Consider the following 17420-nt stretch of genomic DNA (forward strand, 5'->3'; position numbering starts at 1 on the left):
GCTCAAAACTTTCTGATTTAGAAACAATACGTAACTTGAATTAACTAGAATAAATCGTGATCATTGTCGTATGCATATAATTTCATTTATACACTCTTTAAAAGGATACATGATTCCGCACACAGTTTTCTCCCGTCTCCGAGTGACCACCAAGCGTCAATACGATCTGTCTATATAATAAATATCTAAGCATTACGTTGATACACGAACAATTACAAATTAACTCTATATTATATTTAAAAACATTAATAATTAAAGTAGAAACGAATGTAATAATTTAAAAATACAAACACAGTTCAACCAAAACGTGACGATCATAACATAACAATTGTATTTTTTTTGCTTTATTTTGGAGTTCAAATGATAACATAATTAACAATTATGTCATGGCGATGCTTTGGTATTGTGTACGTCTGTTCACAGACCAACATGTGTTTATTTTAACTCCCAAGTTTTGAAAGTATATGTGTTTTTAGGTATTAAAATACTTGTTGTTTATCATCATGACGCTATTTGAAGAGACATTCGCCATGTACACAAGCAAACTTAAGTTCTTGAAATGACACATATATATAAAATCTTTCAGGAGTTTGGTAGATCAGCACTCACAATAATGTAATTAAATAGTAAGATTACAAACCGTACTTCAAGATTAATGTCCATACATATTTGACATTGTTATTATTTTGGCCGCATGTTTTGTATAATTATTGTAGTTTGTTTCTTTTTGTTTTTATGTTTAGTACACCTAAGAAACGTAAATACAACTTAAACACGAATTAAACAATGATAACTATTCTCTAAACTGCATAAACAATTCTAACGACAATGCGTGGAAATACTACGGTAACATATTCAAGATTTCAATGTGTTTTTGAGTTTGCAACTCAAAACTAAAAATAGTTATAGTGAATGATTTGCTTAATGCTTAGGTCCCATATAAAACTTTGACGTGGGGTAGGTTCTTGATACGTACGTTTAATCTTAATTCGCTAACTTGGAGACCAAACTACAACTTTGATGAACTTCTAAAACCATTGGTTTCGAGGTACAATAATTGGAATCGTATATTTAAATTATATTATTACATATGAAGGAATATAATGAGGAGGTCAAAATGGTAGAGAAGTTTCTTTTGATCACTTCCATTAAACACCGATAAGAAATGGCAAGACGAGTCACACATGAGCAAATGTCCAACGGCGCACGAAAGAACAATGACTATGATCTTTTGATTAAATACGTTTTATTTTATCATATGCATATTTTGATGATTTCTTGGTATATGCATATTTTATCAATTCATCTAGCAAGAATATAAGACTCCTTCCAAATTTCTAATATATCATGAATAGCTAAGCCAACCAGTTTTCTTGTAGCTATTAGTTATTGGATATTAAGACTTTTTATTTAACTTATGATGAGATGTTAAACTTGAAAGGCTAAAAAAAGAGTGTAAGAACCAAGAAGTTCCAAAACAAAAGAGAGAAGAGATGTTGGAGCAATTGAGAAAATTATAGGATGACATGATGAGATGCCAAAGTGAAGTGGCCACATGCTTCATCATGAACTTTAGGGGAGTTTCACCAGAAGGAGTCAAATAAAAATTGAATTGAAGGGAGAATTGCTGCATGTTCAAGATTTACCAATAAAATACTTTAATTTAAAAAAGCAAAAAAGAAAGAAGCATGTTAGGGGGAAAATGCTTGGCCTCCTCTAGGCAAACCGTTCATGTGTGTTCGTTGTGTGTGATTTCATTTTGTACCCAAAATATATGTTTGTTTGGGGATCCCAAACACACGCAATGTACATGTTGTTGAGAGTCCTATCTATGAATGAGATCATACCTTGTTGAGATCATACACTAGGGCCGTGACTCACAGTTTCGTGAGCTCTAGACATGATTATAAGAATAATTATAATTTGGGCTATACTTGTACTAGTCCTCCTGTAATATATTGTTTCGATTAAATTTTTTTTATACTTCCAGTCTCGGCTCAATTCCATCTATACAATATATATTCTATCAAATCCCGCCCAAACTATATAATTTTACCCAATTACCTAAAATAAATTAACTTTTTCAATGACTTAATGATGACATGCATGTATGTTTGATTCAACGTTTTAGAGCAAATTTATCTACCGTCATCTCTCATTAATCCTTCGTTAATAGTTGAATAAAAATAAATTTATCCTTTAATATTAACTAAAACCAACTTGTTATAGATATGTTTGAATTAAAAATGGTTACTGCATTATGATTCTACGATTTTATTTTTGATTTTACGATATTTAATGTGTAAACTATATTATTTTACGAAAAATCTAACTACCGAAATTTAATCAACAGCTCCATTACATGAATATGCATTTAAATAAACTTTTTTTTTTGTGTCCAATGATTTAGCTGTGATTCCTATAATATAATGATCAAATCCATATTTTTTTTCAAAACTAACTCATAACGGTTAGGGTGTTTTGTTCTTTTATAATGTTCGCAAAAATAAAATCACTAATTTTAGATTTTGTCAAACTAATCATCACATTTAACTAAGATTTATACAATTTATCATTGGAAAAATCGAAAGAAAAATAAATTATAATTTGAAAGAGAATTTCACATTGTTGTTCAAAAAAAGAAAAAAAGAGAATTTCACATTTTTGCTTTGGTTATCAGTTATCACTAAAGAAACAGAAAAAAATAAAATAGAAAAGGCCCAAAACGCATAAGGGCAAAATGGTAAAAGAAGAATCACAAGGAGGATGCGAAAACCCTAGACTCATATTTCTCACTCACGTAGCCGCAAGACTCCTCTCCCTGATAGTTACTTGCAGGTGAGCTCCTCTCTCTCTCCCTCTTAAGGTTTTCGATCTTCGTCTTCTCTCTGCTGTTAGGCCTCTGATTCTTCTCATAAGTTCTCTGTTTTTAGATTCATGTCTTATAGCTGTATGTTCACTGTGATAATCGCTGTCTTTTGATATTCGAGTTTAGGATCGCATGTTGTTGTAGCCTTATAATCTAGGCGATCTGCCATTTCACTGTTCGTTTCGTTGCTTGATTTGATTTTGGATCATACTTTAAAGAATCATAATACTATGAGAACCCGGTTCCTATCTATAAAAAGCCAAACGTGCGATGATTCATAGACATGTGAAAATATGGATTCTGACACGACAGGCCCAGTCCGTAAACAGAACCAAAGAGACCAGACCAGAGTTTGTGGGAGTTATTAGGGAGGAATATTAGTCAAAAGGTTCATTGTTACCAGTCAACGTGATTAGGACTAAAAATGTGACTATGTAATGTGATAAGCAAATTGGCATGGCTCAAACGTTACGTTAGCTCAAAAAAAGTTTTATTTACGATATACATTATACAAAACAATTTTAGTTGACCAGAAAAAAAAAACAAATACAAAAACCATTTTGTTTGGTCCCTAACCAAAAATTACAAATCTAATTTAGCTTAACCCAACTTAACCCGAATACATATATAATTTTTACGTATATTCCTACTTTTACTACAAAAATTGTCAAAATGAATAATTTATCGACAACTATTATTTCGTACTGTTAAATTTTCACCGTGTTTTTCATTGTATCAAAACTCAGTATATGATTATTTACTCGTTTTTTCCTTTATTATTTTATTTAAACTTATTATACAAATATATGATTTACCGTAATCGATTGCACTCTAACAAAATTAAAATGTTACATATTCTAATCCGTTAAAAATTATATATATGTAATTATTTCCTCCGCGCTGTAACGCGGGTCCGAATCAGTCTAATTAAAAATTACAAACCATTCGTTTGTTCCCTAAAATCTTAACCCGAACACAACAACACCTGACCCGTTTCTTCTTCCCGGACTTAGCAGGCACGATGAGCTCCGAGAACGAAGAAGACTCTTCAGCTGTGCGACGGCGCGTGTCCTGCACCAAATGCTTCGACGCTCTCTGGTTCTGCTACTGTAAGTCTTCGTTTCCCCTCACCTGATCGCATTTTTATGATTCTGCATATTGTTCTGCCTGTTATATACTAGAGAACCTTGGGGACAGAGTTTAGCAATGATATAGCTTTTCAAACCATCAAAGAATCTCTGAAAACCATTCCTCAATGTATGTTTTGTTGAAGGGAGGTCTAGAACATAACCAGTAACATTGGTTGAGTACAAAACAATAGCATAGTCTTAAAAAAAATGGCATCACTTACTTGTTTCTTGAATACGCTAGGGGTTAGGAAAGAACATCTTACTCACTAAACCCTTTGGAATTTTTTCTAGTATGCTCTCTCTGCATTATGTTTCTGCTGTTTGTGTTGCATTTACTTCATCTATAATGTTCTCTTGCTCCATTCACGTAAGCTATGCCTTATTTTCTCTTCTTTTGACATCGAGTTTCATAGATTAATCTCTTTGCAGCACCATTTTACCAAATGCAGCAGTATTACCGGGTTGGCAGACTTGATGATTGTACTAAGAAGTTCTCTGATCTCTTTGATTGTCTTTCTTTAAAGACAAAAAGAGTTTCTGAAGCCGAGGTTTGTATTTTTTTTATTTTTTATCATGCAGTTAATTCATTCTTCATTACATTTTGTCTACTCAAGAGGATATTAGACCATCTAGTGGATATCACATAGACTAGCTTATCTCAAATAATCATGATTTGGAGTTATGTGAATCACACTTGTTTTAAGATGGGTTTATCTTGGTGTAGCTCTTATGTTCTGCATCAATTCTGTATTGCGGAAAAAGATAAATATGGACATTGTCCTTCTGCACCACATGTCCAATATTACACAACACATGGTTCAGATCCACTGTTTATACTTTATGTATGTGTCTGTTATGTTCCAAGATATTTAAGGCCTGACAATTGCAGAAAATTCTAGAAGAGAAGGAGATGGCAGATGCGGCAAAACATATTTGGATTATGCGAACACATGAAGAAGCTTCAAGTCATTGGAATGAGACTTTTGGGCATTTGGAGAATCCAAATTGTTAGAAGGTACAGTTTCATTCGTTCCATTCTTGATGGAGATTTTTTACTTCCAAGAAACTTGATGTCTGCTAGAGCCTAGATGTCTGCAAATTATTCTGCCGGCTAGAAAAAGCTTTTTGTCATAGCTTACCTTGAACACTTGAGCAAACTTAAGTTATACCTCGATCTCCAAAGAAGCGTACCTCGAAAGATGGATATATGTTTTAAGATCATTTATTGGATTGTGGATGTATTTCATTGGTTGGTAACAACAGCTAAATAAAATCTTACATCTATAAGGAGCTTATTATTGATAATGTTCGAGATATTAGAGATATACCAGTGTTTTCTTGTAGCAATCAAATAGTTGGATCTTAAGACTTTGATTTAACTCTATGAGATGCTAACTTGAAAGGCTGAAAAAAGTGTAAAAAAACCAAAAATTTCCAAAATAAAAGAGAGAAGAGATATGTTGGAACAATATTGAAATTATAGGATGACTATAATGAGATGATGAGATTCCAAAGTGAAGTGGCCACATGCTTCATCATGAATTTTAGGGGAGTTTCACCAAAAGCATTCATCTAAAGATAGGTGTATTGTGTTGATGAGCATAGATAGACTTTCGAAACAACCAATAACCCCATTTAATTTATCACATCTTTTACCCAACTTGGGGAGACTAAGGTCGTGCATAGGGTGCAAAAGAACATCAATTAGTTGGCTTACTAAATTAGTTTGATCTACATTCAAGAAAAGTCTGATTTTTGTTTTGTTTCCAACTCAAAAAAGAACCAAAAAAGAACATTGAAACAAAATGGAATCCAATTACACAAAAACACAGAACTGACATGTGCTGCCTTGACACAAGAAAATTTCTAATCTTCTTTCCTCAAAAACATACAACTGACTTGTGTCCTTTGATTCCTACAAAAACACACCAAACAAAGGCTTAGAACAGTAGTAAGTCCCAGAGAATACAAGCACATCATGTAGTAGAATAGAACTAAGCAAATATCTTTCCCAATCGTTCAACCATCTTATGCTCAGCACAAATCTCTTACATGATCAGATTCTAGACTAATAAATAATACGTCCGCAACCAAACAAGAATGTTTTCTATCTATTATACCAAACTTACATTTGCAATTGAAGTGCTTCAGACTCAGAGATCTTGAATCTAATATCACTACCACAAAAGCTTCCTAGATAAATATCAAAATCAGACTCATATATAAGTCTGCAACCAAACAACTATATATTGAAATTGAAATGCTTCAATCTATATCACTTTTAACATACAAGCTTCCCAAATATACAATGACTTAACCGATCATGATCAAATGCACAAAATCATCAAAAGTTACACACAAAAGAAAAAAAAATCGATTTTTTTTAATATTCTTACCTAAGTAGCACCGACGATGATGTTGTTGATCGGAATAAAGATGAGCTTCACAAAGAAGCCAACGAACCCCATCACTACAAACCCAATCGCAGTACGAACAGCCACTTTCGTGAATTCTACAAAACACACCAAAACAAAAACAGATCTATCAATTTAGCCCCAAATCGGAATAAATCGAAAAACAACAGATCCACCAAATCGAATCGAAGGATTGTTACCTTTGCGATCTGGCTTGTGACAACGTTTAACGAGACGAATGCTATCCTTAGCGAAGTCTCTGAGAGGATCAACGACGGAATCAATGGCGTCCATGGCGATCTGTATGTATTTTTTTGCTTTCGAATGATCTCAAAATAAACTCACAATTTCTCTCTTATTTTTTTTTGTTTTATTGGAGAGGGAAGGAAGAAAGAACGTCACAACGACCAATCACAAACCGAGCTTTGATGACACGTAGGATAAGTTTACCACGTCAACATAGTAATAGGCTTGTAACAATACATGGCCTAGATCCATTATTAATGGGCTTGTAACAAGGCAACGCTCGTTGAAAATTTTATTAGTAGCTGGGCCTGGGATCATGGTTCCAACTTGCAAATCGAGCATATAACATATTGCAGCAGCGTTTTTTGATCGCTGAATCAAATTGTAATTTTTTTTTTTCTTGTCATCACAAATTGGTAATCAAAACATTTTAATCGGAGAATATTGTATTCGCTTGCAACGATTAAACGAACAACAATACTTGCATTCTTTGTAGCCACAAATACCCGTAACAATCAAATGAACAATTCCAATATACTAAACTTATATAGGTTTTGAACGATTGTTTGAGAAACGTTTTACATCTAAACTTTTTAAGGCATTTTTGATAAAAAATTTATAAATAACTTTTTTGAAAAGTTGTGTAGGAAAATGTGCATTTTTCAGTAACTAACTTTTTGCCATATCTCTCAATTGTACGTAAGCGTAAACATCAGTGTGCTTTGAAGCAGCCAATATTTTGTTAAAAATGAATCTTGACACATTTAATATTTTTCTTTAAATCTATTTAATATAACCAATAATAGTCTTATGTTAGTGGCTGGTTGGTATTATTAAAAGCCAAAAGAGTAAAGTGAAACTTTTTGTTTTCTACTAAAGCAAATTACTATGAGAATTATGTTGTTTTCAACAATGAAATACTGAAAAAGGGAAAATTAGAAGAAAACGAATTAGATGTAAATGTTTTCCCTTTTTTTTTTTTTGTCATCACATGTATACGTTTTCCTATAACTTTTATATGTTATATAAGATAGAAAATAAAAATTATGCTAACTATAGTCTTATGTGTGTTTCTCACTAGTTGGTATTACTAAAAGCTAAAGTAAAAGTTTTGTTTTTTACATAAGAAAATGGAGATGAGATTTTTTTTTTTTTTTGGGATCAATGAAATACATTTAAAAAAGGGAAACTAAGAAAAAGATAAAAGGTATTCCTATAAATTTTTTTTGTTAAACTATAAGACTGAAAGGTAAAATTTTGCTAAAAAAAAATTTTGCATGGTGAAATGTAAATGAAATTTCAATTTTTCTTTTTTTTTTTTTGTTCAGGAAAGGTTTTACTTTTACACATTTGATTTTTTCTACTTGTATAGTGATACAAAAGGCATGTTCTTTTGGAAATCGTTAAGATAGCGACAACAATTGTTCAAAACGACGGTGGACGTAAAAGGTATGAACGCAAAATGACAATAAAGAATGGTGATGAAGATGACACTAGAAAAAATGAAAGCGAGGCTGGAAAAAATGAAGGCGTGATACATCTATGGAAGAGTCGTTAAAAACCACTTTAGAAAACAATTACACATCATCAATAACAAAATAATTAGTGACTGATTTTTTTTAAAAGCGGTGTATCCATTCAATTTTTCTCTTTATTTTTCGGATTTTACACCTTTTTGGGAAAAAAAATTCATATTCTATTTTTATAGTATTTTTTAGGAAAATAATCGTTATGTAATTAAGGCACCCATATGAGTAACATTCTTTTTAAAATATCTAATTTTCATGTATAACAAACCGTCTAAATAAACACCAAAAATGTATTGACCGCATTTTTCATTTATATTATTATATATAAATTATTGAACGTTTCATAAATGTTTTCAAAATTATACATATTTGATTATGTTTATGTTGTTTTTATTGTTTAACACATTTTATAAACAAAATAATGCATCCTATTCTTGTTACCTATATTTGAAACCCAAATACCAAAAAATAGTTTTTTTTTTCTTTAAATTCCAAAATCTAATATAAAAGGAAAAAACTAGACCAATAGTAAAAGTAATAGGGAGAATTTAAAAAATACCTCTTTACAAATATTATTATTTCTTAATAAATAAATAAATCGCTAAAATTATTCGTTAGCAAATAACGCGCCTAAAGTTTGAATTTGTTTACGGTGTCATTGTGCAATAGCAATTATTTCCAAACGTTTATATTTGTCGTTTTATAGAAAAGCAAAGAAGAATTTTTTTCAGCGTTGTTGCTGTGAGAGAACTGTTATCTTCATATTCAAGAAATAAATTTCTTCTCAAAAATCCAACAATTCAAGTTCATCAAACGTTCTTTCAAAGTCTCTTTCAATGACCTCTCTCCCTTTACTATGTAAGTAGGAGACTAATGACACACAAAATATCCTATTTGCTTCTTTTAATCACATTTAAAGCATAAAATCAACGTCTCATTCCAATCATAAATCCATCATGAAGATACAATCATTATTCCTAGAAGCGTCCAACAACATTCAAAAGCAAAACAAAATATAAAAATATTGGACTCGGCTTCATCGAAGTTTCTTGAATCGAATACCAAAAGGTAAAAGATAAAAACTAAAAACGAAAACTTGGTTTCTTGAAAAAGTGGATCTACGGTATCAAATCCTCCACTTATACTGCCTTGTAAACCTGCACACATACCTTCTTATTAATATGCATCTCAACTTTTCTATTTGCTTCATATATATATATATATATATCAATTATAACATTGTTAATAGTTTATAGTACTTCAATTCATCAACTTACTCCTTTTGGTTTATTGACTGCATCTTCCACTTCTCTCATCTCCTCTTCGGTGAAAACTTTGAGAAGCTCCGGTAGCATAGCTGCGGGATCAAGCTCCAAGCAACCTTTTGGAATATTCTTATCTTCTTCACCTGTAAGTAAATGAGAAGCCACTTGATGCGAGAACCTGAACAGTTCATTCCTTGGATATGTCCTCCAAGTTGAATGGCGACGAAATACAGTATGGAATCCTGGGAGTTTCACTAGCGGTGCAACCATCACACCTACTTTGTCATCAAAATCTTGTTGTACTTCAACCATTTCAAACTTGTTCATAACTTCCAGTGAAGTTGAAATGTCCCAAGCTGGTGACCAATTTTCATAGAGTGCCCAAACATTTCCTTTTTTTGGATATATGTGCACCAATCCTTTTGCGCCTTTTTGCCACTCGACTCTATGTGAGAATGAGTTGAGAGCGGTGTAGTTGCCGCGTCTTCCAATTGAGAAATTTCCACTCGTCTTGTAATAATATGAATCAATCCATTTCATTGGACCCAATTCGTCATTTTTCTTGCTGTTAATCCAAGAAATACACAGTTTGAACGGCTCTCGAGACACAACCTTATGGACCAGTGCATAAAACCGAGGCATTCCATAATCATCATAAACAGACCACATCTGGTTATCTCCAAATGAATTTTTCATTCGATCTTTGTCAAAGTGATAGAAATCTGGATCTGGGACACTCATATCTACCACATAAGGGTCCTCTTTGTCAGCAATCTTTACTCTTTTGGCTTTATCGCAATTCTTGGAGTCTTGATATGTTTTTGTTTTGGCAGCTGCACCAATATTTTGTATTGAGAAGTGGGAAGATATTTTTTAAAACTCATATACATATCATCAAAAGTACTTTGAACCAAACCTCGAGTAAGTGCGAGATCACGTCTGATCCCTGCTTTTTCGCTGATTCTTCTTAACTGCCGAAGATGAGGCATATCTGTTGACAAAGGTTCCTTTCGTTTGTTTTCTGGTCTATTCATTCCCATTAACTGGGTTACATGACCAGCAGCTCTTGATGGAGGTTCAACTTTTCTAAACCGAACTCTCGATGAAGGTTGAGCTTCTTTCCTCTCATAAATCTGCTTTAGCTTTTCTCTCAACAAGTTTCTACATGCGGCAGCCATTAGTTTATATGCTTCCTCAACGTAACGAATAGAGTCATCACGATCTCTGATAATGGCCATAACTGTTTTGGTGTAATGTTTATAGATTTTTCCTAGATCCTCGGTTGGGTCAGCCGATAAAATACCGTACCAATCCACTGCACCATTGATTTTCTTCTCAAAAGCCATATGCACATTAAGAACTGCATTGAGACGGCATACACCAAAAAGTTTAGGATCAAGGTTTTTTGCCTTGACTGCAAATTCTTTTGCACCAACAAGATCACCCGCATTATACTTCTCCACAGCGATCATTTTCGCTCTTCTTGCTTCTTCTTGGATGTTTTCCTTCCTTGATTCGTCCATTTGTATCGCCTCTTCGTAAAACTAGATCCTACAAATCATAGACATTCTAAGTTCTAATTCTTAAACAATGAAATAACGAATACATATATGCTTGAAGAATTTGAATTCTTAGATATGGAATACATCACACTTGTACATAAATAATTACTTTTAAACAATTATGAAAAAAACGAAATCATGAATAGATGGTTTGCGCTCGAAACATTATCATAAAATTTAAAATTCAAACTGCATTAAACAGTTATGAAAAACTACACATAATTAATAAACAGTTTGCCCTCGAAAATTTGTCACAAAATTAAAAATCTAAACTGAATTTGTGAACGAAAGTTTGTTCCATAACAAACATAATTAAGAATATAGTTTGAGGGTGAAATTCATTAAAAACAAAATTGTTATAAAAAAATCTAACAAACATCTGTAAACCTAAATATTTCTAAAGAGCATTACCATGATACTGACCATGATTGATCTCATTCTTTCTGTTACAAGCATATATCGTAGAGATAGGCAAAATAACATTTTATAAAATCTTGTATCCTAAACAAAATCTTGACAAAACTGATTTCAATAAATAACATGAAACCTATGTATATCAAAGGAGGTTTTCTAAACCACTGAAAAAGTAGGAAAAGAAATATATAGATTTTTAAAAGAGCAAGAGACTAAAGGTGACATGCAAGGTCTTGAAGAGTTTACCTCTATGTTGAGACTTGAGAGTGAGGAAGAACAACTGCTGACTTTTGAGTGATTTTCTTTTTATCTTTTTTTCTGCCTCTTCTTCTTCTTTGACGTTCAAGTAATAACACCTTAAAAATCAAATTTTATAGGATAATGAATTTGTGGTAGGGGGTTAATGCATGGATGTTGACCTTTATGATAAAAAATTAATATTTCTTTCTATATATGATATTTATAGTCATGCTTTTTCTACAGTCAAAACATTTTTTCCTGGATTTTAATTTATTTCTATAAATTTTTGTAGAAAGAAATCATATTTAGGCGTTATTTATTTCCTTAAAAAATATATAATATACTTTGAATAAAGACTCCTTAAATCTCTAAGGGCTGAAGAGGCTGCAAGACTAAACACAACATTAAGTAGCAACAAAATACATCACATTTACTAAAAACAAAAAAAACATAACTCGAAAAAAGTATTCAAATTCTCAAAACAGTGGTTGCAAACCCTAAACCCAAATCCAAATAGTTATTTTGCTCTTCTAGCTAGCTTCTTTTCTAAAGCCTTCTCCTATTAATAGTCTATTTGCATCATTTCTGAGTCAAAACAGTGTCACAAGGTCTTCCAATTAATATAAAGAGATTGATCTATAAAACAAGCAAAAATTGCAACTATGTAATTCCATTTCATGAACAAAGCTGAAACAATAAGCTGAAACTATTTGAACCCAAAATTTGTTAAAGATCTGTTATGAAATTTCAGATCCAACGATAGTGTTATTCTAATTAATATATTTCCCTCAAGATCTGTTCAAATTTATATGTTAAAATCATAAGAGGAATAACTACACCTCAATAAAGACTCCATGTCAAATCTTAAAAAATCTGTAACAAGTTTGTGCGTTACAATAATTGGAGAATTTACGAGCGAAAGTTTGTTACATAGTAAAATTGGAATAGAGTTTGTGTGCGAAAATCAGTTAAAAATAAGAAGCTGGGAAACTTATGAAAACATATTTGGGTTTAAAATACATATTTTCTTGCAAAAATCTTAATATCTTGATAACTCTAAAATTGAATATAGTCAAATGAGTTCCAATAATAAACTTATGAAGATATATAAATATTGCCTAAACAAGAAAAAGTGATAACGAACGAAGTACATAAACTTAGTCAGGATTAACACAAACTAAATCAAACCAACGTCCATTTGTCAAAACGAATGAGATGGGAATAGAAAAATCAAATCAAAACCAAAGTAACAATTCTATATACTTGTTAAGAAGAACAAGACCTTTTGGTTTGATCACCAAAACCAAACTGAAGATCAATTCAAACACCAGATCACCATCAATGACAAGAGATATATATTCATATTACAGTTTATAAAGACAAGAGAAAGACAAACTACAATAGATAAGCAAATGAGAACAAAAGAACGTTACGTAGGTGATGAAGGTAAAACATATATACCTCTATGTTGAGAAGAATCAAGCTTTAGACTTGTAGGTGATTTTGTTTTTCCTCCTTCGTTAGGTTTACTAGATGAAGAAGAACCTCAATTTATAGATTTTATAAAGCTTCAAAACATCATATAGCTTTTTTTTTCTTTATGGTAAAATGTATCATGATTATCTACTATTTAATTTGATTTTATTTCCTCTAAATGTATCTAGTCAAAGTTTATGGGGATCAATTTTAAATTATTTCCATTCTCAAAATCTAGAATTAGTGTTTCTCTATATTAAAATATGTGTTTATTTCTCTTTTTGCTTGATACAATTTAGTTTTAACAAAGCATATATATATATATGTGTGTGTGTGTATATATTTTTATCTCCAAGAAAGATTTATTCTTTCTCCTAAAATTTAAAAGACAGTTTCTTCTATTTTTTAATTGGCGAAAGTTAATTTTAAAATCTGATTCCTAATTGATCGATAGGATATGTTCTAAGAACAAAGTATGTTTCAAACTTGTTATCCACCAAGATTTTCAAGGGGTAAAACAATGTAATGTAGCCACTTAAGAGGTCTAAAAACAATTATCATACAGACAAAACAGTAAAAACGCATAAATCTCTTAAGCTAATTATTTTATAATATGCCATATATATGAACTATAATTAGTGATTTTTGATTGTGGAGCTAGAAAATGTATAAATATTTCCCATAATTTGCTTACACTATCTTTTAAGTCTTTGAGACTCGGTGAAGCCTCAAGTAAATAACAAACTGGCTGTCCCTTCGGGGACATCCGATAAAAAATAACAAACTGGCATAGTAGTCACAGATATTACTAGCAATCACACGTGAGAACACAAACGAGGCAAAGCTGTAATCCGGAAATTATAGAGAGAACTGAAGCTCTTCAGGCCAAAAATGTCGGAGACTGAAGCAGGAGCGATCGCAACGAGCGCCATAACCCATTTCTATTACAATTGTCACTACGTAGATCTTCCCGGGCAAGTCTATTTGCATAGTAGATGAGCCCTAAATACATTTCCAATGTTCTTGGAAGTGAGAGTTTTCTTGTCAAGAGGATTCGAGGAAGAAAGTAATGAAACGTCAGTAAGAAACAGAGTTTTGTCTTGACATATATGTTTGGTGTGAAAGTGAAATGGTTTTAGGGTTTTGTACCGTATAATTAGCTCTGAGACAAATATTTTGGTGTAATATCAATCAACAAGAGTCTGAAGTATTTTATATCTCTTTTTAACTATTAAATGTACATGTCTACTTTGATGTCAAGTGTGAGAGATTGTTGTCACACTGATTGAAAGTATTTGTATCAGTCAATCACGAGATGTTTTAGTACTGTTTAGCAAAAAAAAAGAGATATTTAGGACTAAACTATTTATATATTAGATATGTTTTAGGACTAAACTATTTATATATTAGATATGTTTTAGTACTAAACTATTTATATATTAGATATGTTTTAGTACTAAACTATTTATATATTAGATATGTTTTAGTACTAAACTATTTATTCACAAACGCAAGAACCATGGTAAGTTACGGTTGCATGAAAAAACAACGTACATATATGTTATATGAAAGAATGCCAAAATAAAACAAAAGATCAAAGTCTCATTAATTCCAATTATTTAATAAATAAAAAACCCTGCTTAAAGACATGTACACAACCATATGCTAGGAGCACCAAACACCATTCAAAAACAAAATAAAAAAAAGCAAAGATAAGTTCACTGAATCAGTACAAAACTGATACTGACTTAACAGAATTTTCTTGAATCAAATTTAAAGTAAAAAAAAAAAAGCAGGGTTTCAAACTTGAGTGACGACGACCTTGACCTAACCACTAAGTCCCTCGAGAAGATCCCATGGCAAAGCACCAGGATCAAGCTCCAAGCAATCTTTAGGAAGATTCTCATCTTCTTCATCTGTAAGATCATGATAGAGCAGCTGATGTGAGAACCTAAGCAGCTCTTTAGTCGAGATTGCCCACGGATTTGTATCGCGACGAAAGACAGTTTTGTATCCACGGACTTTAATCAGCGGCAAAACCCTCGAACCTATTTCTTCGTCAAAGTCTTCAACCACTTCAACAATCTCATACATACTCATATCATCATCGTCGTCCCAATTTGGTGACCAGTTTGCATACGTAGCCCAAACCTCACCTTTCTTCGGATAGATGTGAACAAACCCTGCCTCATCTTTTGTAAACTTCATTTTATGAGAGAACGCTTTAGAATACTCAGTGTTGAAACGTCCTTCCCCGATAGAGAAGCGTCCAGCTGTCATACAAAACCCTGCATTCAATCACTTCACTGTAACTGGTTCATCACCGTTCATAGCATCCAGCCAAGAAACACACAGCGTCATCGGTTCTCGAGAGACAATACTATGTATCATTGCGTAATACCGGGGCATCCCGTCGTCATCATAAGCAGCCCACACCTGATTCTCGCCAACTCTTTCCTTGTCGAACTTAAGGAAATCAGAAGCTGGAACTATCTCACAATGAATAGGGTTAGTTTCTTCAGCTGATGCCCACCTGTCAAGGCTCACTTTGATTGTACTCTTAGGCTTTTCAACCAGAGGTGGAGACATCACGAGTTCATCACGTCTCCCACCATTTTGTAGGGATATGTTGATCTTGCGGCTCCTGTCGTAAGCTTTCTTCCTTCTTTCACTAAACATGCAGTTCCATGCTTCAGCCAATATCTTGTTTGCTTCATCATATCCCACAGTGTCGTCAACGTCGTAGATGATGTCAAAAACGAGTTTCTTGTAACCGTTTAGGATAGTTTCATGATCCGCAGTTGGGTCAACCGCTAAAACAGCATACCAGTCAGTTAATTCACCGTTGATTTTCTTCGCGAAAGCGATCTGCACATCAAGAACTGCACTGAGACGGAGAAGACCACCAAGTTTAGGATCAAGATCTTTTGCTTTGGCAGCAAATTCCTTCGCTCCAACAAGATCACCCGCTTTGTGCTTCTCTACAGCCGTTTCTTTTGCTTTTCTTGCTTCTTCTTCAAAGCTTTCTTCTACTGTTCTTTCAATCGGCATCATTTCTGGGTCAAGATAGTGTCACAAGATCCTGCAAAACCGATAGATTGCAACAATGTAAGTTCCATCTCTTGAACAATGTTGAAACAGTAAGAGGGAAAAGTTTTGCATATAAAAATTCCAAATCAATAAAATCAAGTTTTGTAAATTAAGTTGCACTCCCAAGATCAATCATAAAATTACAAGCCAACAATATCGTTCGTCTAATTAATAGATGTCTAGATCATAAGAGGAATAATTACACCTCAGTAAAGATCCCATGTCAAATCTAAAAACATATGCAACAAGTTTGCCAGCCAAATATCGTTACAAAATCAGAGAATTAAAAAATAAGACGAAGCTAGGACACTTATGAAAACATATTTGGGTTTGAAATACATATTGTTCTAGATCTTAAGATCTTGATCATGTCTCTAAAATTGAATCTATAGTAAATGAGTTCCAACTATAAACATCTACGAACACAAAATTTTTATGAAGATATATAAATATGCCTAAACAAGAATAAGTGATAACGATCGAATCATAAACATAGTGAGGAAAAACACAAACTAAATCACACCAATCCATTTATCAAAACGAATTATGAGATGGGAATAGAACAAAAAAAAATCAAAACCAAAGTAATAATCATATACCTGTTAAGAAGAACGATACCTTAGCTTGGTTTGATCTCCACAATCAAACTGAAGAATCCAAACACCAAAACCACCTATGAAGAGAGATGTATCAACTCAGATTATATATATAAAGACAAGAGAAAGACAAAACATATATATAGCGTAGATAAGCAAATGAGAACAAAAGAACGTAACGTAGATGATGAAGGTAAACAAACCTTTATGTTGAGAAGAATCAAGAGAAGAACACTTTTAGACTTGTTAATGATTTTGTTTTTTTCTCTCCTTTGTTAGATTTAGTAGATGAAAGAACCTCAGTTGATGGATTTTATAAAGCTTCAAAAAATATACGATTATTTTTTCTCATATTCATTAATGCATCCGGTCAAAATTTCTAGTCCTCAATTTTTAATTAATTCCTTACTCAAAATCTTGAATTGGGATTTTTTTCCAAATAAATCATTTAAAGTAAGTAATATATTTCTCTCTCTTCATTAAAAAAAAGAAATAAAATAAACTTTTGAACAGAGTCATATTTATATCTCTTTAAAGAAAAGAAAAAGATATTTTTATGTATATATCTCTATTTAAGGTCAAAGTACCT

At 32.3% G+C, this 17420-nt stretch overlaps 4 protein-coding genes across 7 annotated transcripts; 1 reads left to right on the forward strand and 3 right to left on the reverse strand.

Moving 5' to 3' along the window:
• Window positions 1–2594: 2594 nt before the first annotated feature.
• LOC17875974 (uncharacterized protein C227.17c) lies at window positions 2595–5324 on the forward strand. Its single transcript, XM_006281295.2, has 4 exons — window positions 2595–2838; window positions 3886–3978; window positions 4429–4547; window positions 4889–5324. The coding sequence occupies exons 2-4, from the start codon at window positions 3891–3893 to the stop codon at window positions 5009–5011; spliced, it is 330 nt and encodes a 109-aa protein (XP_006281357.1). The 5' UTR covers window positions 2595–2838; window positions 3886–3890; the 3' UTR covers window positions 5012–5324.
• A 360-nt stretch (window positions 5325–5684) lies between these two features.
• Window positions 5685–6761, reverse strand: LOC17875471 (protein transport protein Sec61 subunit gamma-1). Of its 2 annotated transcripts, XR_002834601.1 has the most exons (4): window positions 6614–6761; window positions 6396–6511; window positions 6129–6192; window positions 5685–5914 (listed from the first exon to the last, which is right to left on the reverse strand). XR_002834601.1 is itself a non-coding variant. In XM_006281360.2 (3 exons), the coding sequence occupies exons 1-2, from the start codon at window positions 6705–6707 to the stop codon at window positions 6396–6398; spliced, it is 210 nt and encodes a 69-aa protein (XP_006281422.1). In that variant the 5' UTR covers window positions 6708–6759; the 3' UTR covers window positions 5685–5914. The 2 variants fall into 2 exon arrangements, 1 of the variants encoding a protein (XP_006281422.1); XM_006281360.2 differs by lacking the exon at window positions 6129–6192 and having other exon boundaries at window positions 6614–6759.
• A 2339-nt stretch (window positions 6762–9100) lies between these two features.
• On the reverse strand, window positions 9101–11748 carry LOC17875381. The gene is made up of 4 exons (XM_023788784.1): window positions 11676–11748; window positions 10370–11004; window positions 9466–10286; window positions 9101–9345 (listed from the first exon to the last, which is right to left on the reverse strand). Exons 2-4 carry the CDS (start codon window positions 10974–10976, stop codon window positions 9328–9330), a joined length of 1446 nt encoding a protein of 481 aa, XP_023644552.1. The 5' UTR covers window positions 10977–11004; window positions 11676–11748; the 3' UTR covers window positions 9101–9327.
• Window positions 11749–14751: 3003 nt separating this feature from the next.
• LOC17876313 lies at window positions 14752–17085 on the reverse strand. Of its 3 annotated transcripts, none has more exons than XM_023788900.1 (3): window positions 17035–17085; window positions 16854–16908; window positions 14752–16227 (listed from the first exon to the last, which is right to left on the reverse strand). In XM_023788900.1, the coding sequence occupies exon 3, from the start codon at window positions 16197–16199 to the stop codon at window positions 15444–15446; it is 756 nt and encodes a 251-aa protein (XP_023644668.1). In that variant the 5' UTR covers window positions 16200–16227; window positions 16854–16908; window positions 17035–17085; the 3' UTR covers window positions 14752–15443. The 3 variants fall into 3 exon arrangements, with proteins under 3 accessions (XP_023644668.1, XP_023644662.1, XP_023644671.1); XM_023788894.1 differs by having other exon boundaries at window positions 16835–16908; window positions 17035–17084; XM_023788903.1 differs by lacking the exon at window positions 17035–17085 and having other exon boundaries at window positions 16854–16932.
• Between the last annotated feature and the right edge of the window lie 335 nt (window positions 17086–17420).

Source organism: Capsella rubella, unplaced genomic scaffold (genome assembly GCF_000375325.1).
Source record: "Capsella rubella cultivar Monte Gargano unplaced genomic scaffold, Caprub1_0 scaffold_8, whole genome shotgun sequence".
NCBI lineage: Eukaryota > Viridiplantae > Streptophyta > Magnoliopsida > Brassicales > Brassicaceae > Capsella > Capsella rubella.